Source organism: Euprymna scolopes, chromosome 42 (assembly GCF_053919585.1).
Source record: "Euprymna scolopes isolate OS-2025 chromosome 42, ASM5391958v1, whole genome shotgun sequence".
NCBI lineage: Eukaryota > Metazoa > Mollusca > Cephalopoda > Sepiida > Sepiolidae > Euprymna > Euprymna scolopes.
In genome coordinates this window covers 45567114-45594907 of record NC_136523.1, presented here as the reverse complement: position 1 = coordinate 45594907, position 27794 = coordinate 45567114, and the positions used below count along the sequence as shown (strand labels likewise).

Here is a 27794-nt window from a genome sequence, read left to right as displayed (position 1 = left end):
TGTCAAGCATTTGTCGGTCAACCATTAATAATGAGATGATTTTTTTACAAAAAAAAAGAAAAAAAAAGAAAAGAAAATGAGGCAAAATAAAAATTGGTAATCATGCAGTATAATTAACAGCTGAAAAATAAAAAAAATAATAAAAAAGACATCAAATAACATTTAACTAAATCTATTAAAATTGAATTTTCCACTGATCTGTATACTTGTAATATACTAAAACTGTTTTTAATTTTTTATTTTTTTTATTTAAATATTACTTTTTTGTTTGTCTATAACAGAGCTGCTGATGCGAACAGCAGCAGCTAACATATGCAAATGACCAAGCTGACTGCAATGTCATGTCACAGCAGAGACAATAAAAGACAAACGTGACGAGGACTAAGACTAGTGTTTGCAATGTGACAAGAGAAGCATGTGTTTGAGTCACGTGGGTGACGTCACAACAGGGACAAAAAGTTACATACAGCCAGAGAAAGAGAAATAAATTATTTAAATATTTTTTTAAAAAATAGCTTAATCGCCATATATATTTTATAAATTACTATATTATATATGTATATATATATATATATATATATACTAGCGGGATTACTTGATGTTACCCAAAATTTAATAATGATAGACAAATGTTTTATCGAAATCACCCATTTTTTAAAAATCAAATCAACTAATTGCCTGCTCTAGTTGGGGACTTATCGCGGTGCACTAGGAGCAAGCATTTTTCTCTCCTGCATAATTCATTGAATGGCAGGGATAATTCCTGTTTGTTTCTCTTGCGATCGGTTTTCTTTTTTTTCATTTGGCAGTTCTTGATGAACCGTCCCCCTAAGTAATCCAATTTACAAAATTCCACTACTTATGTTTACTACGCTAAAATCACATTGACTAATGTATACCCATTAACTTTTATCCTCGAGTGGCCTCTTTGATAAGTGGTAATTCTTGTTAAAAAAAAAAAGAAAAAAAAAAGGTTATTGTTCGAACGTTCTGTTCAAGTGCAAAAAGAAATTCTGTGTAATTGTGAACATTTTCGACTTCTATGAGTCATCTTCATGCGAGTGATGAATTAAAAAGTTAAAATTGGGTTTAGCAAATTTATTGGAAAAAAAAAAAAAAAAAAAAAAAAAAAAAAAATCACCCAAGCATATCCTTTCCCTCATATTTCTAGAGGTGGAATCAAAACCAAGACGCACAGTTACAAGACTGGAATGGTCTTGGCGTCACCCCCCCCCATAGAAGTAGATTCACCCGCTTGCATGAGAGGCGAGAGCAGGCTACTTAAACAAGACGGATGAGCAATGGGTGTGCTTTCAAATATATGTCGTTTTGCCGACACTTTACATGGCGTCGCCGATATAGAAAACCTGCTACAAACAATGTTGGAATATGGACGAACAAACACAGCAGACATTACTTCAACGGATCCTTGCAAGAGAACATCACCCTGCAAAGAGACGGAGGACAGTCCAGCAAGCCACTTACAAGGAGACCCAACAGACCTACCATAGAACCAAACTCAAGTAATGGTGACTGGGTAATATTCATTGACTTCTGGAATAGATACTGGGGCACAGACATGATCTACCAGACCAGAAATTCAAAAGATTTTTAAGTTTCCAGACAAATATCTAGTACCGACTAGTCACCGAATTCGGGGAATCACAGAAAACCTACTAAACATAAAAGGCGTGATATTTGTTAAAATCAGAGTAGTATCGCGGAAAACATGTCACGAAACATCACACGATCGCCGAAGATGCAAGAAAACAAACAAGAGTTTTATAATTATACAGATTAATAATTTTGTAAATCTAAAATCTTATTTAAAAAATTATTGGAACAGTGTTTCAAAATTTAAGTTTACTTTATCGTAGGTTTGTTTGATCATTGAATTATTGTCTGAAATTAATGATTATAAAACTATTATTGCTGTTAAGGTAATGTTTTAATTTTTTTTTTTTTCCATAGGCATCACCACTTATCAAGGCCAAGAGGCCACTCGAGGATAAGGGTTAAAGAGTGTACAATAGAAATTGGACAATATAGTAATCGTTAGTAATGGAAATTTGGAAAATTTGTTAACAAGTGGAACGGCTCAAGAACTTGTTTACGTTAGACTTGAAGACAACCATATTGTAGTAAGCTGGAAAGCAGGCAAGCGGAAGACAATTCCACAGGCGTACAGTTCTAAGAAAGAAGCTTTGTTCATGGAATCTACATTAAGGTTTAGGAACAGATAACGAGTCGGGGTGGGGGAGTGATTATTGATAGTGTTTTCAGCTAAACGAGTGTTTCTTGTGAAAGTTTGGCAAGGGGGTACCATAGACTGAAGCTCAGTCGAACACTTTTCATGAAAATGACACAGCAGAGATAAACTTGCAACATCTCTTCTGTGAGATAGAGGTTGCAGGGAAGAGAAAAGGATATCTCCTACGAGGCTACGAAGTCTATTTTGAACTCTATCAATCTATTTCTATTTATAATATTATTGGGTCAATATAAACTGCAAAACGTTTAATGACTTTCTTATTTGGCAGTTTAAATGCTTCGAAATTCCTTTAAAATTTTCAAGCAATTTTTTTATCTTGAAAAATAATAATTTGGTTCATTAGAAAACAAAATATAATTAAAAAAAAAAATGGTGGCAGTCCAGAATTCAGCCTAATTAAAAAACAAAAAATCTTTATGGCATGCATACCTGTCACAGAATGAGAATGTCACATTCCAAAAATCACATAAATTGATCAAATAGTATTTTTTACTAAGAAAATCAAATTTTATAATGAAGTGAAACGTGTTTTGATATGAAATATTCAATAACAGGAGACAACTCAATTCGAACCACCGAGATTTTAAAATCAGTTTTATGATGGATATGATATGCTAAAAATTGTTAAAAAAATGATTTTCTTTATATTAAAAAAAAATTACTTGATCAATTTATGTTTTTTGGAGTATGACAAGTATGTACATCAAAGATTTTGCTGTATTTCTGCTTTTTAATATAGGAGACATTCTGAATAATAAAATAAATTATAAGTAAAAGAAATAAAAATAAAATAAAATTTTTAAAATGATAAATTATGAATGGAAATACACACCAAAGAACGCACCTCGTGACAGAGAGACAGACATGCTGGTCATGTCACACAGTCGAGTCACAGTCGTGTTACAGAGGGAGTCGTAGTAGTAGCAAACAGTATCAGAGGGTTGGCAGTCACATCTACTTACTTGGGATCTCTTCTTCACTGCGGCGTTTGCGACTGGAGTCTGAGCTACAACGAGGCAGAAATGAAAATTATAAATGTTGCATGAAAACGTTTCTTGAAACAAAACCAATTTAATTTTATCTGTACTAGAATTTTATCTAGAATTTTATTCAGCGATACGAGTAACAAAAAAAAAAAAAAAAAAGTCAATATTACGTAGAGAACCAAACGAAAACTCACCATTAAAATGTTGATTTCTAGAGGTATTCATGTCTGGTACAGTTAAATTTGTCACTGGCAAATAATTCTTATGATATGAAAACCATCATCATCCAATGTATTCCTTATTGTTTTAACTGGTCGCCATTCTTAGCGTTACGGCACAATCATATTGACACACTGGTTCTCACAAGATCACCGAAGTTAAGCAACATTGAACCTGGCCAGTACCAGATGAGTGACGATTTGAGAAGGCTAGGCACTGTATGTACTGCAAGGTAAAATACCAGGTTCAGAAACTGCCGCGGTGTGTCCTTCTCTCAAGGGAAGATGGGACTCTCTTAAGCCCTGGTAGGCACCCCATCTAGTGATGGCGTCACGATAAAAAAAATACCCTTGATAGCCCTGGCGAAGCATCAAGTATTCAGCTACCGACAAGATTCGAATTACACTACAAACTCGTGTGGTGATTTCAATCTTGGCTACAGCCGTGCTGGATGGATGGATGAATTCTTAGCATGGGGAGGGTGTTGTATTGCTTGGAGCACGTGTTAAGGGTCTTATATAACAAATGAAAAAAAAAAATAAAAATAATGGTAGCCACCTTTAATTTGATAAAACATGGGTATACGAAGATCTTAATATCGTACAAATTACTTGCTGATGACAAATTTAACTTTGATATTTGTTCACACAAGACACAAATATCTCTAAAAATCAACTTTTTTTGAAAGGTAAGTCTTCATTTGGTCCTCTAGGCGACATTGACCAAAACAATAATTAAGATGAATTTCCGAATCAGGGGGCTTGGGGGTGGGGGGATGGATGTCATCATCCTATGTGCATGTGGAATGCAAGAGAATATTTTTTTTTCTAACCAACTCCAATCAGTTTCCACTAAGAAAATTAAAATTAAAAAAAATGTACAAGGTGACCCCTACTCCCAATGTCATCCATGGATTCTTTAATAAAATTCACAATTCTTTCTGGTATTCCTCACTTCTAGACCTATTCCTTATCACAGTGCCCGAAGATTGTGTGACTAATGCCCACAGTCCACTTGAAAAATGCAGACCACCTAGTGGTATCAGCAGACGTCGCACTTATCTCCCAACCACAAGGTAAGGAGTCATTGCTCAAAATGACAAGGTACTACAAAAAAGCTGACTGGGAAGCAATTAGAAAACACATCAAAGATTCCCCATAGACTAATATTTTCTCTCTTCCTGTTGAACAGTGTGTCAATGAGACAACTGAATGGTGTAAGGCAAGCATCAAATCACATGCCCCCACACGGAAGTATTATAGCAAGCCCCACTCGCCCCCATAGTTGACTACAGATTGTGCAGCTGCCATTGCACAAAGACAGTATTCATTCCGCCGATTCGTATATCATAAGTCAAATACAAATAGGCAAAAATCTATAGATGCAAGAAATCATTGTAAGCGAGAAATAGCCCCCCCCCTTTTTACACAGGCATCACCACATTATCAAGGCCAAGAGGCCACTCAAGGATAAGGGTTAAAGAGTGTACAGTAGAAATTGGACAATATAATAATCATTAGTAATGAAAATTCGGTAAATTTGATAACTTATATGGAATGGCTCATCAAGAACTTATTTACGTTAGACTTAAAGACAACCATATTGTAGTCAGCTAGAAAGCAGGAAAACGGAAGGCAATTCCACAGGCGTGCATTTCTAAGAAAAAAGCTCTGTTCATGGAATCTACGATTAGGTTTAGGCACAGATAAAGAGTGGGGGCAATTATTGATAGTGTTTTCAGCTAGACGAGTGTTTCTTGTGAAAGTTTGGCAAGGGGGGACCATAGACTGAAGCTCAGTCAAACACTTTCCATGAAAATAACGATAAAGCAGAGACAAGCTCGCAACATCTCTTCTGTGAGATAGAGGTTGCAGGGAAGAGAAAAGGACATCTCCTACGAGGCTACGAAGTCTATTTTGAACTCTATCAAGGCAGGACAAGTCCTTTCTAGGGCTCCTGCCCAAATGTGGCAACAGTATTCCATCCTTGGACGTACCTGGCTCTTATATAGATAGAGAATTGCATTAGCAGTGAGATATCTACCGGATCGATAGAAAGATCCCACCATTTTTCCTCAGCCAAAAGAAAACATGCTGAAATAACCAGTGAACGCAGAAGATAGAAATTTGTGATTTCTGGAAAATCTATAATAATGTAATGAATAAAGGGCAATCAATAATTCCTCCACTATCTAACAGCCAGAAGATTGCATGCATGGCAACCAAGAAGGTGGAACTGCTTGCCCAGTGATTTGCCTTAAACTCCACCTTAGAGCCAACAAACAACTCCCCCCCAAATTTCCCTATGCGGACTGAAACCACACTTGATGCGAAAATCACCCCCTCACACCCACGATATCATAAAAAACTTAGACATCTCCAAGGCATGTGGACATGACCTCATCCCTGCCATACTAATTAAATGCTCAGCTGAGCTAACATCCATACTTTCCAAGCTCTACAATAAATACCTTGCTGAATCTTGCTTCCCTAATACTTGAAATATGGCCTCTGTGGTACCGGTATACAAGAATTCTGGTGAAAGGTCTGACTCTCCTAATTATCGTCCTCTCCCTCTTCGCTAAAATCTTTGAGACCTTAATCAATCAAGCACTAGTTCAGCATCTTGCAAAAGCTAATCTTTTCTCTGACAAACAGTATGGATTTAAGCAATGTCGTTCTACTGCAGATATTTTAACAGTCATTTCTGAACGCATATACCATGCACTGGATAAAATGGACGAAGCCAGGATTGTAGCCTTTGATATAGCGAAGACCTTTGACAAAGTCTGGTATGAAGGGCTGCAAATGAAAAATAAATCGTATGGTATAACTGGACGAATACTAAATATAATTAGATCCTTCTCAGACAATAGGTCTATCCAGGTTGTCATTGATGAATGTTCATCCAAGCAGCATAATATTAATGTGGGAGTGCCTCAGGGGTTGATCCTAGTACTATTATTGCTGGTATTCATTTACAACCTTCCTGATAATATTGTGTCTGAGATGGATATATTTGCTGATGATACAATGCTCTATAACATGCACAAAGGAAGAACGGATAGCTGTATGCTTAGAGGATAACTGCCAGACTGCAGTGAAATGGGACCGTAAATGGATGGTAACATTTAATGCTAGTAAGACTAAGCTGCTCTCCTTTAACAATTACAAGATGCCTCTCCAACCACCGATATCCATGACAAATAACACCCTAACTGAGAATTCTTCCTTTAAACTCTTTCGGTTTAACATTCACAGGAAATATGAACTGGAACAAATACATTAAGGATAGTGCAAAGGCTGCTGCAAGGAAGGTGGGCTCCCTCTATCGTGCTAGAAGACTACTCACACCTGAGAGTATTCTGTACCTCTACAAAACCACCATTCACCCATGCATGGAGTATTGTTGCCACATCTGGGATGGTGCAGCTACCACCAGTCTTTCCTTCTTGGATAGGGTCAAGAAAAGAGTCTCCAATCTAATAGATCTCGCTTTGTCAACTATGCTCCAAGCCCTGTCCCATCGCCACAATGTTGTATCCCTGAACCTGTTTTACAAGTATTTTAATGCTCTGATGAACTCATTACACTTGTGCCCCTTGACATACATATCCCTGACAAACCCGCTTAGCAACAAAATCACACCCCTTCACTGTTGAGGTCCCTAAATGCCAGAAGGCTTTCTACTCTAATAGCTTCTTCCCTCGAACAGCTAGACTTTGGAATTCCCTTCCTGCTACCTGCTTCCCTAACTGTATTAATATGCAGAAGTTCAAATGTAATGTAAACCAACACCTTGTTAATCTTTCTTAGGCATCGTCCCAATTAGTAGCTCCTTTACGTCCAAGTGGTGATATGCCTTGTTTGGGGTGAAGGTCAGTATAAAAATAAAAAATGGTCACCCATCTGATAGTGACCAGGCTCTTGACGTAACTTGACTTCAAGCAACATTCACCGAGGAAACAAAAATTAAAATGAGTTTCCCAACCTTGGGGGTCGTGATCCCCTTTGTATGTGTGTGGAAAGAGAGTGGGGAAAATTTTTTTTTTTTTTCTAAACAACTCCAATCAGTTTCCAGAAAATAAAAATTAAGAGAAAAACAAGTTTTTTTTTTCAAATTTTTATTTTACATCTTCTTTAAGTATCCCGTCGCAGACATCAATGATCATGGCTCACCAGTCACCTCTGTATTCAGACTGTTTTTCACCATCAGGTTCTTTACAGTATAGTCATAGTAGGTTGCAATCACTTGCTATAGGGGCGGTGCTCATGCAGAGCTGATAGTCTTAGCCATCGTACCTCAATCAGTATCATTTGCATAACACAATGAAGAGTTGACCAATTCCAAAAGAAACCATCAACTGCTCAACAGTTCATCCATCACCTACCTGTCATGACTTCATGTACCCTGATCAGGGGGCTAAGAGAGTATTCAACCTTGCTCAAGGGTCTCCCACTGGATAATGGAGGGAAGCAGGCGCCTTACTGCTCCTGATAGTGGAAGATCTTCCATCCCACCATCCTATACTTATACAGCACCTAGTATTTCCAAATGGTCACCCGTCTGGTACTGGCCAGGCTTATTGTTGCTAAACTTTGATGCTTTGAGATGAAAACTGGTGTGTCAACCTGATTATGCAGTCTACAATATACCTACATAATATACTGTGGGCCTTCCCTCAACCCATTCCACATAGGAAAAGAGATCATTGTCCCAAAGATGTGCATGAGAAGCAGGTTTTTTGGGTTCTTTTTTCAAACAAACCATAACAATTAGATTTCAAAATGTATAGTGCATTGATGAAATGTAATGACTTTTTTTTTGCTTGTTTGTTTTTGGTTTTGTTTTTTTTTTTAGTATTCTTGTCACATCATAATTGCATAGCATTTTTTTTTTATTTTAATGACTGTTTTTGTTTGAAAAAAAAATTTTTTTTTTCATGTCACAAACGCACCAAATATTTTCAAATATTTTACCTGTATGTTACTTCTTCAAATCAATCATCTTGAGAAAGTCTTGAAATAAAGATGAAACCATGATGAATATATAAATAACTTTGTTTTTTCTTTTTTCATTTACCGTTATGTTGGAATATTATTTCAATAATTTATATTATATATATATATATATTTAAATAATATAGAAATGTTAATACTATCAATTAGATCCTATCTTGATAAAAATGCTCAATATTCTAGATAGAGCATTAAAAGATGAAGAATAAAAAGTTATATTTATTAAATCATAAACTGTTCAAACAAAGGGAATATAATTAATTTTTTTACCTTATTTCACGGAGTTTCGAAAATGTATACTTTTCTCTTCAGATGAAATGAACAGAGTAAAGTAAAAGAACTTACTAGTTAACACATACACACACATATAGTAAGTTATAAAATGTATATGGCGATAACTTATTTTATAACTTACTAACTAGCTCTACCTACGTATTGAGCACTTTTGAAGTAAATACTTAAAGTTTGCGCATAAATCTATACTTTCGTATATTAATTTTATGTGAGTAAATTAAGTAGTTATATATATGTATATATATATATATATATATATATATATATATATGTATATATATATATAAGGATTGTGGGAGAAAACCGCAACAAAGTGCTCGATTATAAAGATAAATCAATATAAGAATGTAATATTTATTTATATGTGTGTTACAGAAGAGTAGAAAAACATCAGTACCACTGGTTTCAATCCAACACAAACGGGACCGGGCTCTGGTGACTTATGCTGGACTCTCTTCCCTTTTGTGCTGGATTGAAAACTGATGGTACTGATATTTTTTCTCATCTCCTATGTTTTCAGTTGACTACAATATGATCGTCTTCAAGTCCAATGTAAACAAGTTCTTGTTTATCTGCATATATCTATCTCTATTATTATATAGAAGGAACTTTGTCTGCATCTGTGGTTGGTTGTTTTTGTTTTACGGCATATCAACACTTTTCGGGTTATTTAATGCCGAATCCAAAGATTTAAGAAAATTTTTAATAGAATATATTTGTTGTTTTTAAGTCGTTTTCTATTTAACCCATAGTTGGAACCCTAACAGGTATTACCACTCTGGGTCAGAGTGGACCTGGGAGCAATGGTAATTAAAGGGTGGCTCCACACTCCCCAAAGCCCACAAGCTGGGGCCTCACCACTGGATATAGTTTAAGGTCATATCCAGGACCGCGTCTCTGTGAGTTAGTTCCCTGTGGACTTGAAAACGGCTGGGTAAATTATGAAATTTCACACAAAGGTACTTTATGTGCCTGGCGATGTTCTTAGATAGGTTTTGTGTCAGAATCTCTTTGACACATATCGATAATTGAAATAATCCAATAAAAGAAGGAACAGGCGATTTTGACCAAAGTTAACATCTTACACAGCCTAACATCACAAGTGCATTTGAGAAGTTTTATTATCACACAAGCCGAAAAGTCCAACATACAAAATCAGCAGTGGGGTTTTTGATATGACAGGAGCATGTTCGAAATGAATGTTTCTGTTTAAAGCACAATTTCACAATGATACTTAACTTTTTCATTTTAAACTTAAATTCAAGCAATTATCACCACACAAGCAGAAAGGCCTAGGCATATAAAATCAACAGTAGGTTCTTTGATATGACAGAGGCTCATTCAAAATGAATGTTTCTGTCTAGAGCACAACTGAAGAATGATACTTAACTTTTGCATTTGAAACTTTAATGCAAGCCATTATATATGAAAAATAATTTAATAAAATAAAGAGTAGGCTCTCTACAGTGCAATGTAGACTACAATGTATTGTGAACTAAGTCACTGATTTGATTAAAAATGAGCTATTTCACAGATTTTGATGACAATAAAAATATCGGTCTCCATATTTCCGAACTCTGTCTCCTCCGAAACTAAAAGTCACAGAGCGGCACTCAGGGCCTAAAATGATTGGATTTTTTACGAACCGTTCTTTTATGGATCTTCAGCCGGTTAAAATTTTTTTAAGAGGTCAAAAATGGGTCAGAATTTTAAAAAATCGTTAAACATTTTGGGCATTCATCTTAGTTTATTTTTAATCAGTTTATTTGCGTGTCAAATTGGCACAGTGGTAACATCACCAGCTTTGAATGCTACAGTTTCTGTTTCGAATCCAGCTGATGGCACCCAAATAGTTTGTTTTTTTTTTCACTTTAGAAATCATGACTCTATACTAATATATACGAAATCTGGACTAATTGAAATATGATATTTAAGCATATTTTATGCGCAGGTAACCCCCCCCCCATGCTAGTATATATATATATATATATATATATATATATATACACACAGCATTTTTTATAATTAAATAAAAACAAAAATTAAAAATGCTTACCAGTTGAATTCTGGATTATGAAGCATCTCCCGCTGCATTTGTCTGGCTTCAGCTTTGTATTCTTCGAGTCCCATCATGGAAGTCGGTGGACGAATGTTGGGAATATATCGTGCAAACACTTCCGGATTCATCTGAGCATATTCTGGAAAGAAATTTTCTTGAAGTTTAACATCGTTTTTTTTTTTTTAAAAATATTTAAACGAAGTTATTACTTCCCTTATTCTTTACCCCCCCCCCTACACACACACACACCTTCAAACAACCGGGCAACGCCAAGTACCCCCTCTAGTTGGTTATAAAGATTAATAATTATAAATCCGTTTCAACAGGCAAAACAAACAACTTAATGAATCTCAATAAGGTATTAAAAAAAAAATTTACTTTTCTAATTTTTCTTTTTAATTTTATCCTAATTTTCTATCTTCATTATCATCATAAAATTCACAACTTCTTTCTTATGTTTTATATATTTTCAGGACCATCCACCTAACCCTAACCTAACTTACTACAAAATGCTAGTTTTACTTTGGTGTCTTAACCCTCTCCCCCTTTTGTGCTGATGCAGAGATGAATATTCAAATACAATTATTCTCAATGATTATTGCTAATTGTAAATAAAATGAATGTTGTTTCCGAAACGATCGTACACTCAAGTTGATTTGTTTGTTTTTCCTGTTGAAACTACTTCATAACTTATCTGGCCTTCGGGACAAGATCAAAGTGTAGTATCTGTTCTTCAGATGCTGCACTTCCATTTCTTGTTCTCTTTCAGTGGAGGAGAAATCCTTCACGACTGAGACAATTTTTATTTTTGTACCTTTTCTCCACGTTAAAAAACGACCCTGGTGTCTAACTCTGTCCCGTGGGGAGGCATAGTAAATAGGTACTTCATAACTTATAATTATTAATCTTTATAATCAATATATATATATATATATATATATATATATATATATTCCAGCAGAGAAACGGAGGCAGTAAGTTGTTTTTCTTTAGATCTTATAGGAAGATGGCCTTTGAGCCCTAAGCTGAAGAACTGGGTTATATATAATTTTTTGATACAATATCTGTAAATCATAAAATTTCATACATTCCATAACCATTTTAGAAGATAAAAAAATACATACATATTTCCATTGTTTAACCAGCATATCGACCATCTTTGGGTCATTTAATGTTGTACATAAAATTTAAATTTTTAGATGCTTTTGGAGTTGATTTTTGCTGGGTTATATTTGAGTAATGTTTTGGTATAGTTTATTATTATTCTTTTAAGTTTGTGGTCGTATAGTAGAGTTTGTGTTTCCATTGCGTATGTTGGACAGTATTCAATACTAAATCCTCTTTTAGGATATCAAAACAGAATGTGGGCGCGCGTATGCAAATGCATGCAAAATGACGTCCCTGTAAGGAAAATAAAAGACCATAAAAAAGAAGGAGAGCATATTAGAGAAGACGATCACGTGAGAGATGTCGCAGTCATAACGAGAAGTCACGTGTGACAGGAGAATGAGAAAATAAATATTGTTGCACGAAAAAGTGAGTTTGAGTTATTCTTTGTCTTGGGTCTTCTTTGCGACGTGAACTGCCACATGTTGGGTCTACATGTGTAAACGAGTGTACAACGCTACAATGAGAGTTTCCAAAGAAAAAAAAAGAAAGACGATCAGATGAGAGACGTCACAGTTGTAACAAAAAGTCACGCCTGTTGAAAGAATGAGTAAATAAATGCTGTTGTTTGACATACTTACCCCCTTTAAGCACACGCCGAATGTTTCAACCATTCAAAGTTTGTATAAACCTTTGTATAGTGTAAAATCTAACGACTTAATGAAGTTGGTTATTTCCAAACAAAGCCGACATTGCTTTCTCACAGTATAACTCATTGTGTCACATTATTAATTTTTATTTTTTTTCTATTTTTTAAATTATGAAACCGTTTTTGATAAAAAGTAATTTTAAGAAATGTGAATTGCAGATTAATATTTTGAAATTTTATCTTATACTGTTACGGGGAAGGTTCGGGCAATCACTAGAACACAATGAGACAATCCTGGAAATAAAGTGACCTGTATTCATGGTGCCTGGAAGGTGTCAATATTACATCAATCGTCCAGGAAAGCTAACCGATATTAAAATGGGTTAAACCAAAACCAGCAAAAGTACAATAAACAAAAGCTGGTGAAAATAAGGTAATCAGGTCGATCGGAACAGGAACTCTGACCCAGAGAGTTGCGAAACAATAAACAAAGCTGGCGAAAGGTCATCAGGTCAATCGATATAAATAAAAAAGAAGAGAGGAAAGACAGGGGAGACACAAAAGCGAAAATACAGGTCAACACAGAGTTCTGCAACCCACCTTCTCCACTAACCTCCACCGTGCTCCGATGTTAGTTGTCAGTTTTATTTTGATGTGCAAATAAACAAATCTGTATTGAAAACATAAAAAGTGTCTCTTATTCATTTTAACACAAAATAACTTTTCATTTATACGGCCATAGAGAAACTTGATGCTCACAGCATGTTCTTACATGTAACAATACTTTATCTGGTGTTATCGGATCAGGCTGTCTGAAGATACTGGCTTCTTGACCTAGAATGGACCAAACATTAATGTTGTTGGCTTTTTTTCTTTTCCCTTTGCAAATCTCAATAATGTTCTGCAAAGCCCAAAAACAATTTTTCTCTACAAAGCAACCAAACCAAACACCATCAACAAATACTTGAAGACATAAAGGATTTGAAATATTAAAACTTATCAAAATTACTGAATTTGTCATTAAATAACTCGAAAAGGGTTGATATGCCATAAAAGAAAACAACCAATGAAAAAAAAAAAAAAAAAAGAGGATACTTTACCTGGGTTTAAAGAATACAGATTTTTAATTATGCTTGCCATCACAGGGGGTGAGATTGTAAATGGAACAGAGAGGGCTTCCTCTAAGAGAGCTGAAACAAAAACAAAAAAAAAAAAAAAATTAAAATTTACTATTACATACTGAAAGAGTTTAAAGATATTTTTTATGTACCAAGAAATCGCTGCTTATCAAGGCACAAATGTCACTCAAGGATAAGGGTTAAAGAATTTGTTGGGTGGACGGTGACACAACACCATGAGAAACAAAGTTAAACAAAATGTAGTCTTTACGTGACCATTAAGAGAATCGCTCCTGCTTTCAAATTATAATTTACGATGCTAAAACCAAATCATTTTTTAAATTCAATTTATAACATTACATAATCAATTCTTAATGGCGCAATATTTTAAGTTATAAATTTATCATTTTTTACTAGAATATCTTGTCCTTTTCTTTTCCAGTTTTAACAACTAGTTCTTTACTTTTCCATGTTTAAGCTTAACCATATTACTTTTCATGTTCACATTTTTCTTATTGTAATACACATGTATATTACCATGTTTTTGGTAGACAATATTCAAGCAAGTGCACATGGTCCACAAAGTTTTATAATTATATAAACATCTGTGTGTATATATATATTAGTATTCATATGTGTGTGTATATATATATTAGTATTCATATGTGTGTGTATGTGTACGACACTCCTACGGCCAACACCACTGGACTGATCATGACCAAACCTGGAATGATGATATTCCCACCCCCTCCCTACAGATGGTGCACACATTTTTCAAGATAAAAGTCAAAGGTCAATGTCATAACCTATGTATATATACTCTCCTACAGCCCATACCACAAGACCGATCATGACCAAACCTGACATGATGATGGTCTCCGACCTAGGGATGGTGCACACCATTTTCAAGTCAAGATCAAAAGTTAAATTCATATTTGGTACGGTTCTTAAAACATCCAATTACTGCAAGGGTGCCCAAAAAGCAGGTACTAGAGGATACAGCAAAGTCCAACAAGAAGCATGAGTAGCGTTCGTGTGTGTGTATATGTGCATACAACTCTCCTACAGCCCACACCATGTGACCGATCATGTCCGACACTGGTATTATGATAGTCTCCCACCTAGGGATGGTGCACACCATTTTTCAAGGTAAAAGTCATAGCCTATGTATATATACTCTCTTATAGACAACACTACTGGATCGATCATGACCCCCCCCTCCCCTACCCATTTCATGAATAATCAGAATTTTTATCTATGACTAAAACAATCAAGTGTCTGGTTCTATTCTTTGGTTCCAAGTAAAAAAATTCCGGGGTTAAATTGGGCACACTGCTCTCAAAATATACGACTCAAGATTTGACACTGCTGCCAAAATATACGACTCAAGATTTGACACTGCTGCCAAAATATACGACTCAAGATTTGACACTGCTGCCAAAATATACGACTCAAGATTTGACACTGCTGCCAAAATATACGACTCAAGATTTGACACTGCTGCCAAAATATACGACTCAAGATTTGACACTGCTGCCAAAATATACGACTCAAGATTTGACACTGCTGCCAAAATATACGACTCAAGATTTGACACTGCTGCCAAAATATACGACTCAAGATTTGACACTGCTGCCAAAATATACGACTCAAGATTTGACACTGCTGTCAAAAACTCATTACTTTACAATTTGCTGCTCTGCTGTCAAAAATTCTGAACTCCAAAACAATGCATTGCTGACAAAACTTACTACCTCAACATCCCTCCCCCCACCGTCTCTGAAAATTCCCATTTGCATATCAGGTGACAATATCACAAGTACATAAATAGAAAAGACGGCCACTTTTTCTTAACTTTTTTTTTTACAGTATGGGACCCTACCAGCTGCAAAAAAAAAACAGGTTTATATCAATTTTTAAGGCATTTAATCACAAAAGAGCAACTTCAGAGAAAATTCCATGAGGAAAAAAAAAAAGTGAGACAGGATGGATGGAGGATGAAAGAAAAAAAGCAAAGGAAGAAAGTGGGAGTTGCCAGGTAAAAAGCAGTAAAACTTACTTAATAAAGTAGAAATATGTTGTTTGACGACAATTTCACTAAAAAGTTTCCGAAGTTCATCATTTAGATCTGTCTTCAGCTTTGTTTCCACATAAAATCTATTCTGCAATGGAAAAAATAAATAATGACCATCACATTTTGATTGACCATTACATGGATGGGTAGACAATTCAAGATGTTAAACAAATAGGAAGGTAGGAGAGGAGCCTGGGTATAGAACAGTAGAGAGGTACGTGGATATGAGCCGGTACAGAGGCATGTTGGGATGGGAAGGTAGAGAGGCATGTTGGGATGCGAAGGTAGAGAAATATGTGAGAATGGTAACATGGCTATGAGACGGTAGAGGTACGTGGGTAATGGGACGGTGCAGAGGTACGTGGGTAATGGGACGGTGCAGAGGTACGTGGGTAATGGGACGGTGCAGAGGTACGTGGGTAATGGGACGGTGCAGAGGTACGTGGGTAATGAGACGGTGCAGAGGTACGTGGGTAATGAGACGGTGCAGAGGTACGTGGGTAATGAGACGGTGCAGAGGTACGTGGGTAATGGGACGGTGAAGAGGTACGTGGGTAATGGGACGGTGAAGAGGTACGTGGGTAATGGGACGGTGCAGAGGTACGTGGGTAATGGGACGGTGCAGAGGTACGTGGGTAATGGGACGGTGCAGAGGTACGTGGGTAATGGGATGGTGCAGAGGTACGTGGGTATGGGAGGTTGAGAGGTACGTGGGTATGGGAGGTTGAGAGCTACGTGGGTTTGGGACAGTACAGAGATATGTTGGTTTGGGACAGTAGAGAGGTATGTGGTTATGGTACGTTGAGAGGTACATGGGTTTGGGACAGTAGAGATATGTGGGTTTGGGAAGGTAGAGAGGTACATGGGTTTGGGAAGGTAGAGGATGAGAAGTTAGGGCGATACATGGGTATAGGATGGTAGAGAGGTATGTGGGTATGGGACGGTAGAAAGGTATGTGGGTATGAGACTGTAAACAGGTACGTGGATATAGGAAGGTAGAGAGGTACATTGGTATGGGAGGTACGTAGAGATGGAAGAACCTGCTATTGATTGTATATCCCTTCTGTTTTGGTAATAAAGTTCTCAAATGCAGTTGTAATGCAAGGTTGAATTAGAGTATTAACTTTGATCAAAATTGAGCTATTCCTTCTTTAATTGGATTTTTTTTGATTCTCGATACTTATTGGAGGCACTCTGATACAAAACCTATCTAAGAACATTACCAAACACAAAAAGTACATTTGTGTACAATTTTTAAAAATCAGCCTAGCCATTTTGAAGTCGATAGGAAATGAACTCACAGGCACCCACAAAGTCCCTTATATATACTTTTGGTAAAATATGTTTTTCAATGATATTTCACTCTTTGAGTATACAAATCCTTTTAGCTGTTTACTTGATCTGTATTAGCTAATAGACTTTCTTGTGTGTGGCGCGGTTGCTCAAGTGGCAGTGTACTTGACTAGCATGCAAGAGATTTGGGTTTTGAATCTTGAGTTTGGAGGTGTTCAACTGATAAGCCGAAACGAGTGTGAAACTCTAGGCTTGGACTTCTGGTTCGTTGGCTGTCATGGCTCATGTGAGCTGCGACATTGTTTGACTGTAGAAATAATTATATCATCTCTCACATTCTGAAAACTCATATATATATATATATATATATATATATATATATATATAGTTTTTAAAATATAATTATTCACAGACACGTGTTTCGCTGTCTACGACTCATCAGAGTGACTGAATCTAGCGAGATTCGAAATCTGGACCCCATGGTAAGAAGCCTAAACCTCTTCCACTGAGCTATCTCGCACGCCTACTAATGTATCGAATTTTTACATAGATGTTTGTTTTTGTTAGCTATACTTTTTGGATGAATTCAATTATTTATACAAAAGTGCATTTTTATCTAAATGCAAGCTGGGAATAATTTTGCCTTTGACCAATTTGATACCCCCAAATGGGGAGCGGCATATGTATTGTTTTTAAAATATAATTATCCACTGACACGTGTTTCGTCATCTACGACTCATCAGAGTGAAAACTGAAAGTAATGTATTTAGTACGACACTGGTGCAGAAGTGATTTGGTTTTCTCTAGTCAATTACTAAATGGCCATTTTCAAGATAATTATTTAAGAAAAACTATTTTGGAGAAACATAAAAACATGGGTCACACTCACCATGTAATTGAATATGGGCACGATTCCAGTCAAAGCTTGTAAATATTGGTTCATTAAAATAGAAAATTTCTCTACAAAAACGGTAGAATCATTTCGCTGACAAGAAAAAAAAAAAGATTTTAAAATATTAATCAGATTTCCAAAATTTTTTTTAAAAAGCCTCAAAAAATTAAAAATGGAAAAAAAAAAGATAAAGACAAATAAAAAAGGCAAGCAGAAATAATATAAAAGAGAAAAAGAAAGAGAAAAAATAATAGAAAACAAAAATATAAAAAGGAAAAAAAGTCAGAATGAAAACTTATTAATCAGATTAAAAAGAAAAAGGTAAATAAAAAGGAAAAGAAAAAGACAAGTAGAAAAAGAAAAAAGAGAAAAAAGAGAGATAAGAGAAAAAGAAAAAGAGAGATAAGAGAAAAAGAAAGATAAGAGAAAAAGAAAAAGATAGGAGAAAAAGAAAAGATAGGAGAAAAAGAAAAAATAAAAGAAAAAGAAATGGAAAAAGCAAGTAAGAACGAAAAAATTTATCAGATTAAAAAGAAAAAGGGAAACTAAAAAGAAAAGTAAAAGACAAATAGAAAAAAGAAAAAGAAAAAGAGGAAAAAGAAAAAGAGGAAAAAGAAAAAACAAAATAGAAAACAAAGAAAAAGGAAAAAAATGAAAAAAAAAAGCAATTTAGAATGAAAACTTATCTTTATTCAAGTGGTTTAGCCACACAAGAAAATAAAATACCAGACAAAATTTTGATAGGCAAAATTAAATTTACAAGAAAAACAAGAACATTTCAAACAGGAAATATATTCTGATATAACAGCCCCGTTTTGTGCCAAACTTAAGTTGCAAAATAAACCATCAAAATTAGAAGCAACTGGAATGAAGAACACGCAGATTAAACATGATGTGTAAGAATGTTACTTGTAAAAAGTGGTCAAAAGTTTGTTTTTTTTTAAAGTCATGTTCACCCCAAACAAGTCATATTACTACTTTGACATAAAGGGCTACTATTTGAAACCACATTTTGAGGAGATGAGCAAGATGTTGGTTTAAACTTCTGCATGTCAGTACAGTCAGAAAGCAGGTAACAGGGAAGGAATTTCCAAGTCTAGCAGTTCAAAGGGAGAAGCTAATAGAGTAGAAGACTTTCCAGCATCTAGTTACTTCTAACAGTGAAGGAGCGAAATTTTGCTGCTTGTCAAGAGCATGCACGTCAAGGGGGTACAAAGTGCAATGAGTTTATGAGAGCACAATACTTGTAAAACAGGCACAGAGATGCAACATTTTGACAATGAGATAGGCATTGGAGCTTAGTTAACCATGCGTGATCTATTAGATTTGAGAGTGCTTATGCAGTTTAGCAAAGATATTAAAAAACGAAAATAAAGAAAAATCTTGATGATGAATAAAATTACCATTTAAAAAAAAAAAAAAAAAAAATCACTTAATTTGATCAAGTAGTTTGTTATTTTTTACAGAGAAAAATCAAATTTTACTGAGAGTGATTGCGATGGAGCCATCTTGGCAATTCCAGCTACGAGGCGCCAGAGGAGATAATTCCATCTAATACTTGAAGTTTGCCAAAACGTACATAAAGTTCTAATAATTTTATTAATAAATTTTGAAACACATTTTTTAAAGAAAACAGAAAGAAAAAAAAAAGAATACTTAAAATTATTCAAAACTGTAAAAATAATCTTTGCAAGTTTTGGCAAACTTTAAGAATAAGATGGAGTTATCTCCCCTGCTCCCTTCTTTGTAGCTGGAATTGCCAAGATGGCTGCATCGCGATAGGTCTCACTAAAATATGATTTTCCTCTAAAACAAACAAAAAAAAACCCTACTTAATCAGATGCATACTGTTTATCAAAAACGATTTTTGGCATGCATGGCCCAAATATCCAACAGAAAACAGAAAATACCCAAGAGATATAGATATAACATATGTGACAATTCCTGTCAAAGTTTATAAACATGGGTTCGTTAAAATAAAAAAAATTCTCTACAAAACTATAGAAACATTATGCAAACAAAAGAAAAAAAAAAGTATTATTCGGACTACAGTTCTCATTTTAAGTGTTATTTTCACAGAGTTTTGGCCTATGTAACCTCCGACCTTCAGATGTATCTTGTCAATTTTAAGAATCTTTCTATCGACCAGGAATCTGTACAGAATTTTAAACCTAACTCTTTATTTAATCCATTGGGGTAGCATAATCTTGTTTTGTCAGTCATGACTGAGTAGAAGTCCTCAGTCCACAATGACCCGTGACATAATGGATAAAAAATTTGGTAAAATTCAGTTGTAAGTTACACTCTTGTAGAGGTTGAAGGTTCAATCCTTAGTGCAGGTGACACTCAGAATATAATTGCGAATTATCAAGGACTTCTACTCCGTAATGGCTGATGTAACAAGAGAATGCTGACCATGTGGATTCAATAAAAAGGTTCCGTTTGAGATTCTGTGCAGATTCCAGAGTTCGACAGAAAGATTTGCTAGTTTGACAAGATACACCTGAAGAAGGTCAGCATTTACATCAGCAACGAAGAAGGTTGCAGGTACAGTGACCGAAACGTTGTGCTAATAACACCCAAGCTGAGAATAATTGTCCGATTAATCAAAATAATACAAACATTCACAATTCATCTCAAAATTCAGAATTGAATTTAAAATGTTTTCTAACATTCAAGGGAGATAACAAAGCTGCATACTTACACACTCTTGTAAATAAGAATCTATTTGCGATAGATGTGAACGAATGTGATTAATCAGGTCTGTGTACAGCCGCTCCGAGAATTGCTTGCACACGCATTTGTAGACACAACTGAAATATGAAAAAAATTATGTTATTCTTTTTTAATTCAATTTAGGTAAACAAGAAGGTGTTGCAAGCCTGTCTCTGCTCTATCATTATTTTCATGGCAAGTGCTCGTCTGAGCTCCAATCTATGCCCCAGCCATTGCCAAACTTCCATGAGAAACACTTATCTATAATATATGTGTCTCTTTATATGTGTCTAAACCTAAATGTAGATTCCATGAACAAAGCTGCTTTCTTAGAACAGCACACCTGTGGAACTGTCTTCCGTTTGCCTGCTTTCCAGCTGACTACAATATGATCGTCTTCAAGTCCAATGTAAACAAGTTCTTAATAAGCCGTTCCCTTAAGTAATCCAATTTACCAAATTTACACTTCTAACGATTACTATGAAATTGTCCCATTGACTACTGTAAACTTTTTTACCCTTATCCTCGAGTGGCCTCTGGGCCTTGATAAGTTGTGACTCCCATGTAAAAAAAAAAAAAAAAAAAAAATTATTAGCAACAATAAATCTGTTTTTCAGTCTAAAAAGATCATGCTTCAACTAAGACCAGAGACTGTTTTTGTCGCCTGATGAAGTCTTGAAACAGTAAATTTATTGTTGCGACTTATGGTAATTTTGTTTACCTAAATTGAACAAAATAATATCTTGCTCTTTTTATTGAGCACTATCAACAACCTTGTGAAATTTAATGGTTTTTACTTCTGGATATTTTTAACCTTGAACATATATATTTGAAAATAAGCGGAAATCTCTCAAGAGCCCTTTCGGCCATCATCTCATCAGGAGAAATCGATAGCATTTAAATAATATTAATGACAAAAAAAAAAGAGCAACGGGGGATCTTTTATAAATTAAAGGTGCCAAAAAAAGGACAACTAAAACAATAATTAAATTTAATAAAGCATGTAAAAGCCATTATTTATACTGCAACCTATATATATATACAAAAAAAATTAAAAGGATAAAGAATTAAGTTACATGGCAACTTTATTATATTACCAAGTCAATAAGGATTACAGGAAGGGGAATAGGGGTGAAACCTCTTTAGGCCATGGCATTTCAAAGCTAAATGCTTCTTATCAGAAGAGGAGAAAAAACTGGCATTATACAAATATGAGGGTAAAAAGACAACACCGACTTTAAAAACATTTAAATTAAAAATAGGAAAAAATATAATATAATAATAGATAATATGATGGAGACCAAAAAGAGAAGATCAAAAAAGAAATAAAACAAAAAAAAAATTTTTTTTTAAATTTTTTTAACGAAAATTTTCCAAAATAAAATTTAAAAGTTTAGAAAAAATTATTCAATTTTAGAGAATTTAAAGAATTGAAAAAAAAATTCTTTAAAAATTCAAAGCAAATTCTTAAAAAAAAAAAAAAAAAAAAAAAAAAAAAAAAAAAAAATACAGTATGTTATAGAATATAAATAAAATAGGACAAATTAAGTATGGAAAAAAACAATAAGTAACAATAAGAAAAGTTATTGTGTAAAACAACTTAAATTCCTGGAGGATAATAAAATGGAAATTAGGTGTTCACCAAAAGAAAATAAAATGTTATGAAACGAAAGTTAATATTTAGTAGAATGGCATGTAGAATAATCCAGAAAGTAGTTTTCAAAGGGGAGGCTCTGAAAAAGTAATCCGATACAAGGTTCTTCAACAAGGGAATTCTCACAAAGAAATCACATATCAACTCTCCTGATAGGTACATGATTGAAAGAAACATTGGCTTCTTTTCAATTATTAGTGCTACTCGGCATTGTCTGAGACCACAAAAAAACAAAAGATTAAAAAGTATGTATAACATCTTTATATTAAAACTTCTATTTCTCTACCTCTCAATTTGTTTTTCCTTTTCCTTATTTTTCCACATCTGTGTCCCCCCCCACTTCTTTTTTACTTCTGCCCAACTGAGTCCTCTCTCTTGTTTTAATGTATTGAAAATAATGATTCACCTTTCCTTTATATAATAGATAGAACGAATAATCAATTTTTTAATTTTAGATATTAAGTATTCTGGGCAACGCCGATCAAGAATATACAAAATTTGTGGGTGTTTGTTATGTAGTTTTTTTCATGATTTTTGGTGTAAGATATTTTCTGTGTGTGTGTGTGTGTGTGTGTGTGTGAAACAGCACTAACCCTATTTGGATTTAACTGGTTTCCTCCAAAGGAGAAAGTTTCATGTGAGTATGAAATTCACAAGCGATCCCCAGTCGCATGTATATTTATTTCCGTAAGGGGAGATAACAACGTTAGGTTTTTGCAACTCTTGCAGGGAGGTGTCGACGTCCTCCTACATACAGCACCTGGAATTTCCAAATTGGTCACCCATTTTAGTAATGACCAGGCTCAACGTTGCTTAACTTCAGTGATCTGATGGGAACTAGTGTCAACGTGATTATGCTGTATATAGATATTTTCTTTCCGTCACAGGTAAGTTAACCATAAAGATGTTAAAGAACAGCTGCTTGTTCTTGTGAATAAATAAGAGATAGGATAGTCGAGAATTCGAACTTGCGAAGCTAGATTTGGAATTGAGAATTCCGATCATAAGTTAAAATAAATACAGAATACATAATGTTATTGAAATACAGAATGTTATTAAAAATGGAATGTAGAATTACCCATTGTTTAGTTCACATAAAATAGTTAGATATCTGTTTATAGAGTAAGGAATGTAATGAAATGAAATTAAAATAAGGAATCTAGATCAGAACAATAGAAAATATTAAACCTATTTGTGAAGTAGGTTAGAGAAATCGGGTTGAAACATGTGAGTAACAATGCATGCTTAAACTCTGAGGCATGTCAGGCCATGTGTTTGATATGCACGTGTTGGTCATGCAATGACGTCATGGGTCTCAATATAGAGAGCTTTGGTTAGTCAGTCAGGGGAGAAGAGAGGAGTCAGAGACAGAGCTGACATGGAACCTTGGAAACGAAGGTTAGAAGAAAAAAGAATCATGTAAAGACTTGAATTCCTTAATGCAAAGCCAATTACCGGTCGTAATGGAATAAACAACATCACCATCTTTTTGTATCTGAGTCTTCGTGTTATGTATTCAACAGAAAAGGTATTGTCAATTTATATTATACTAGCGAGGGGTACCCGGCGTTGCTCGGGTGTTTGGAAGTGTGTGTGGTTTTGGGTAAATAAAAAGAAAAACCGTTGGTTGTTAAAGAAAAAGCAAAAAAAAAATGAAGCCTTGACGCGCAGTTGGAAAATAGTAAAGTGTGAAAAAAAAACAAAAAAACAGGTGCCCGTTTTTGACGAGTTATTGACGTGAACTTTGAGTGCGGGACAGTGTTTTATTTAACGCAAGTCTGTTTTTTTATATGAAAAAGCTTAATGCACATGCGGCGATGGTACGCAATAGCTATTCAGCAGTTAACATTTTCTGCGGGACAGTTTTTAATGAGGTCAATAAACCGGTTTGTTTGTTTTTAACTAACTTTGGAATAAAACAGCTCCCTGTTTATTAGGGGGAGTGTCTTGTCTCGAAATGAAAGCAACCGTCTGATATGACGAAGCTGACATTGACCAAACGTTACATAGCTTTCTAGAGACCACTGGCCGTGGGCCAGTATTTCGAATCGAGTTTCGCTTTTTTTTATATACCGAAAAACGAATGCAACACGTGCAGATCCCAAAATGTTGAATAATTAACGTTTCAAAATCGGGCAAATTAAATAGAGAGGCGACCACCGTTGTTAAGTCATAGATATTATCATTTAGACGTGATATGAAAAGTTTTAAAAATGAGCGACGGCCTCGAGAATCCGCCAGAAAAAAGCCTTTTGAAGACATACACAAAAAGCGAACACACATACACACATACATTTTCGCTTTTATATATATAGAAGAACTTTGTGAAAATCATCATCTCAAAAATAGGTAAAATATGTGTCAATGTTTATAGAAACACTCCCATTCACAGAACTGTCAAAAGTATAAATGTCAAACGCACTATCTATCAATCTATCTATATATATATATATATATAAAATCTCCTCTCATTGTGTATTACATGTCATCAGCTCTCCTGTATTAACATGTACTCTGTCTCCTTATATATAAGACCTGTCTATCTCCACAACATGAACACTCTAACACACAACAACAATATATATATGACATCCCTTCTAAAATACAACACCTATTATGCAACAAAGATATTTCTTCATTTTTGTTTTTGCTTTTCCATATGGGAGGGATGAAGTTATGGACTTGCTCCAAAAGCAGCAAAGAAAATGAGGCAAGTTGTGGTGCATACCTGTACATCTGCTCATAGGAAATAGGGATGTAGGTGCCAGGTGTGATTGTTAGAAGCTGATTTATAGCATCCATCAACTGCGGCAAATATTGCGTTTCATAGTCCTCTTGGGTTATTGTCATCATCACTGAAATGAAAAAAAAAAAAAGACAACCACGTACAGTTTTAAAAAATACAAGTTGGCTTGTGTGACATTTTATTGCTATTTGTGCTTTTGCTGGTTTAGGAGAAGCCGTTACATAATTGGGCGGACCTGAACGAGCTTCCACCTTACCGTGAAATTATTATTGTCGATAACAGACTTAACTTTCATATTAGAAAGAAAAATTATTTTTTTAAAAAGTTTATTTAATGACTTTTAACATTGGGGATCACTTAAATTATAATGTTCTATAAAATTTTTCTTTTACACCATAAAAATAGATTAATAAGGAGAGTTTTGCTGATTCACTGAAAAATGGCGTATCAATTTAATAGAACGTTATAATTTGAAAGTGATCCCCACGTTAAAAGTCATTGAATAAACTTAAAAAAATTTTTTTCCTGATAATATGAAAGTCTGTTATCGACGCTAATCTGCAGAAAAAAATTTTAAAAACGTGAAAAGGAATTAATTTTACGGCAGGAGCGAAAGCTCGTTCAGGTCCGCCCATAATTGTAAACATATCAGTACTGGTGTGCATTGTGGACCAAACATATCTTAGCATTCACTCAGCTTTGGCCGGAACATGACGTCAACAGCTGGATTATGCCGGGCGTCACTGATAAATCATAACGCTACATAAAAGAAAATAGCAAAATGAATAAATGTAAAAAGTACAAACTAAAAATTAAAAAAAAAAAAAAAAAACAACCTACCATAATTTGGTGCTTTAGTAATAATTTTTTAAAAATAATAACTATCAAGAAAAAGGTTAGAAGAAACAAAAATTAAACTGGGGGGGGGAGTCAAGTAATTTTAAGGAAATGTTTTCAAAAACGTTCAAAGAAACAATTTTTTTTTTTTAAAGTATTTTTTGTAAAAAAAGTTTCAACCAAATATAATGTTGCTCGGCATAATCCAGTTGTTGACGTCATGTTCCAGCCCAAACCGAGTGAACACTGAGATACACAATATGCACCAGTACCAACATATCTATTTGTTAAGTTAAAGTCTTAGAGGAATGCTGTGGGAAACAAACAGACATCACTATCCACTGAGTCAACTACTTACATATTAATGACAAAAAAAAAAAAGAAAAAAAAAAGCCGTTTTCAAATTTCAGTAAACATTTGCTAACTACTCAATAAAGTCAAAGAGTTTGGATTTATTAAGAGAACGGTTTGACAATATTTATCAACATTGGATTTGAAGGCAGGGCTTTACATTGCCAAGTGGCAACTGGAAATAATAAAATGTTTATCTTTTGGCGATTGTGTTTTTTTTCCACCAACAATCTTCCACAAGCTCATTACTAAGTGGACACTGTCTATTCAACATTTATTTATTTTTATAAAACGAGAAAAGTCAATTTATTCAAACAATAAAAGGTTTAATAGAACAACATAAAAACATAAACATAAAATTTGGTGCATATTTAGAATTACACTTGTTTTAAAAACAATACAAAAAATCTGTACGATGTATGTACTAGTCACGAAACGAAGATGTCATATTCCAAAAATCATATGGGTTTGGTTAGTAACTTTTCTGTTTGGCTAGTAAAAAAAAATATTTCGTTGTCAAAGGTCAACTCAAGATAAATTGACTGCATAGCCCGGAACAGCTTTTTTCAAAATTTTTTTTTTTTTTTACATGGAGGTTACCACTTATCAAGGCACAGAGGCCACTCGAGGATAAGGGTTAATGGGTACACATTAGTCATTGTGATTTTAGTGTAGTAAACATTAGTGGGAATTTTGTAACCTGGATTACTTAGGGGGACGGTTCAATAAGAACTTGTTCACGTTGAACTTGAAGACAATCAGACTGTAGTCAGCTGGAAAGTAGGCAAACGGAATAGCATTCCACAGGCAAGCATTTCTAAGAAAGAAGCCGTGTTCATGGAATCTACGTTTGGGTGTAGGCACAGATAAAGAGTGTGGGAAATTGTTGGTAGTGGTTCTGGCTAGACGAGTGTTCTTTGCAAAAGTCTGGCGAGGGGGTGGACCAGAGATTGAAGTTCAGACGAGCATCTGCCATGAAAATAACGATAAAGCAGGGACAGGCTCACTACGTCACTTAAAGTTTATTGCAGTTTCACAGAATCACCTATTATTAAATCTGTATGTGACGAGTATCAATTGCTCTCAATCGAATACACTTCTTATGATAGGAAATTCTAAGTGCAGTAAAGTGTTAAACCAGGTAGATTTTATCATTATTAATATGGCCCTATCTGGCAAGATATTGAGCACATAGTTTGTCTAAGATATGCTATCTTCTATTTGATTTCGATTAAGAGGTCAATTTTCATGTTACATAAAGTCTGTTTACAATGTTCAGTTATTTGTTAAAATAAATATTTCTAGTCGGACAAATTTGATCTTTTTGCATGTAATCAATATTCTCATTAAAAAAAAGTTTGCATAAATATTATTAGGTTGGTGCAAAAATAATATCGTTTTTTGACATACATATATCTGATAAAAAACGACATTATTTTTACACCAACCTAATATTATAAAGATATTATCTGTAGAAAACAGTTGAAAGGTGTGCAAGCGTACGTCATGA

At 34.6% G+C, this 27794-nt stretch overlaps 1 protein-coding gene and 1 pseudogene across 4 annotated transcripts in view; both read right to left on the bottom strand.

Moving 5' to 3' along the window:
• Positions 1 to 27794, bottom strand: part of LOC145267075 (CDK2-associated and cullin domain-containing protein 1-like) — a 56858-nt gene that overhangs the window by 7836 nt on the left and 21228 nt on the right. The window contains exons 2-8 of one of the 4 annotated variants that reach the window (XR_013864815.1): positions 25079 to 25205; positions 20686 to 20794; positions 17979 to 18074; positions 15782 to 15884; positions 13705 to 13794; positions 10846 to 10987; positions 3105 to 3278 (exon numbers count right to left, since the gene is read on the bottom strand). Coding sequence is in view for 2 of the 4 variants with exons in the window: in XM_080123039.1 (XP_079979165.1) it covers positions 3235 to 3278; positions 10846 to 10987; positions 13705 to 13794; positions 15782 to 15884; positions 17979 to 18074; positions 20686 to 20794; positions 25079 to 25205 (711 nt within the window). In the remaining 2 variants the exon portion in view is untranslated. Of the gene's footprint in view, positions 1 to 3104; positions 3279 to 10845; positions 10988 to 12059; positions 12250 to 13704; positions 13795 to 15781; positions 15885 to 17978; positions 18075 to 20685; positions 20795 to 25078; positions 25206 to 27794 lie in introns of those variants that run through there. The other 3 variants (XR_013864816.1, XM_080123039.1, XM_080123040.1) reach the window with 3 other exon arrangements.
• On the bottom strand, positions 23099 to 23215 carry LOC145267376 (5S ribosomal RNA; annotated as a pseudogene).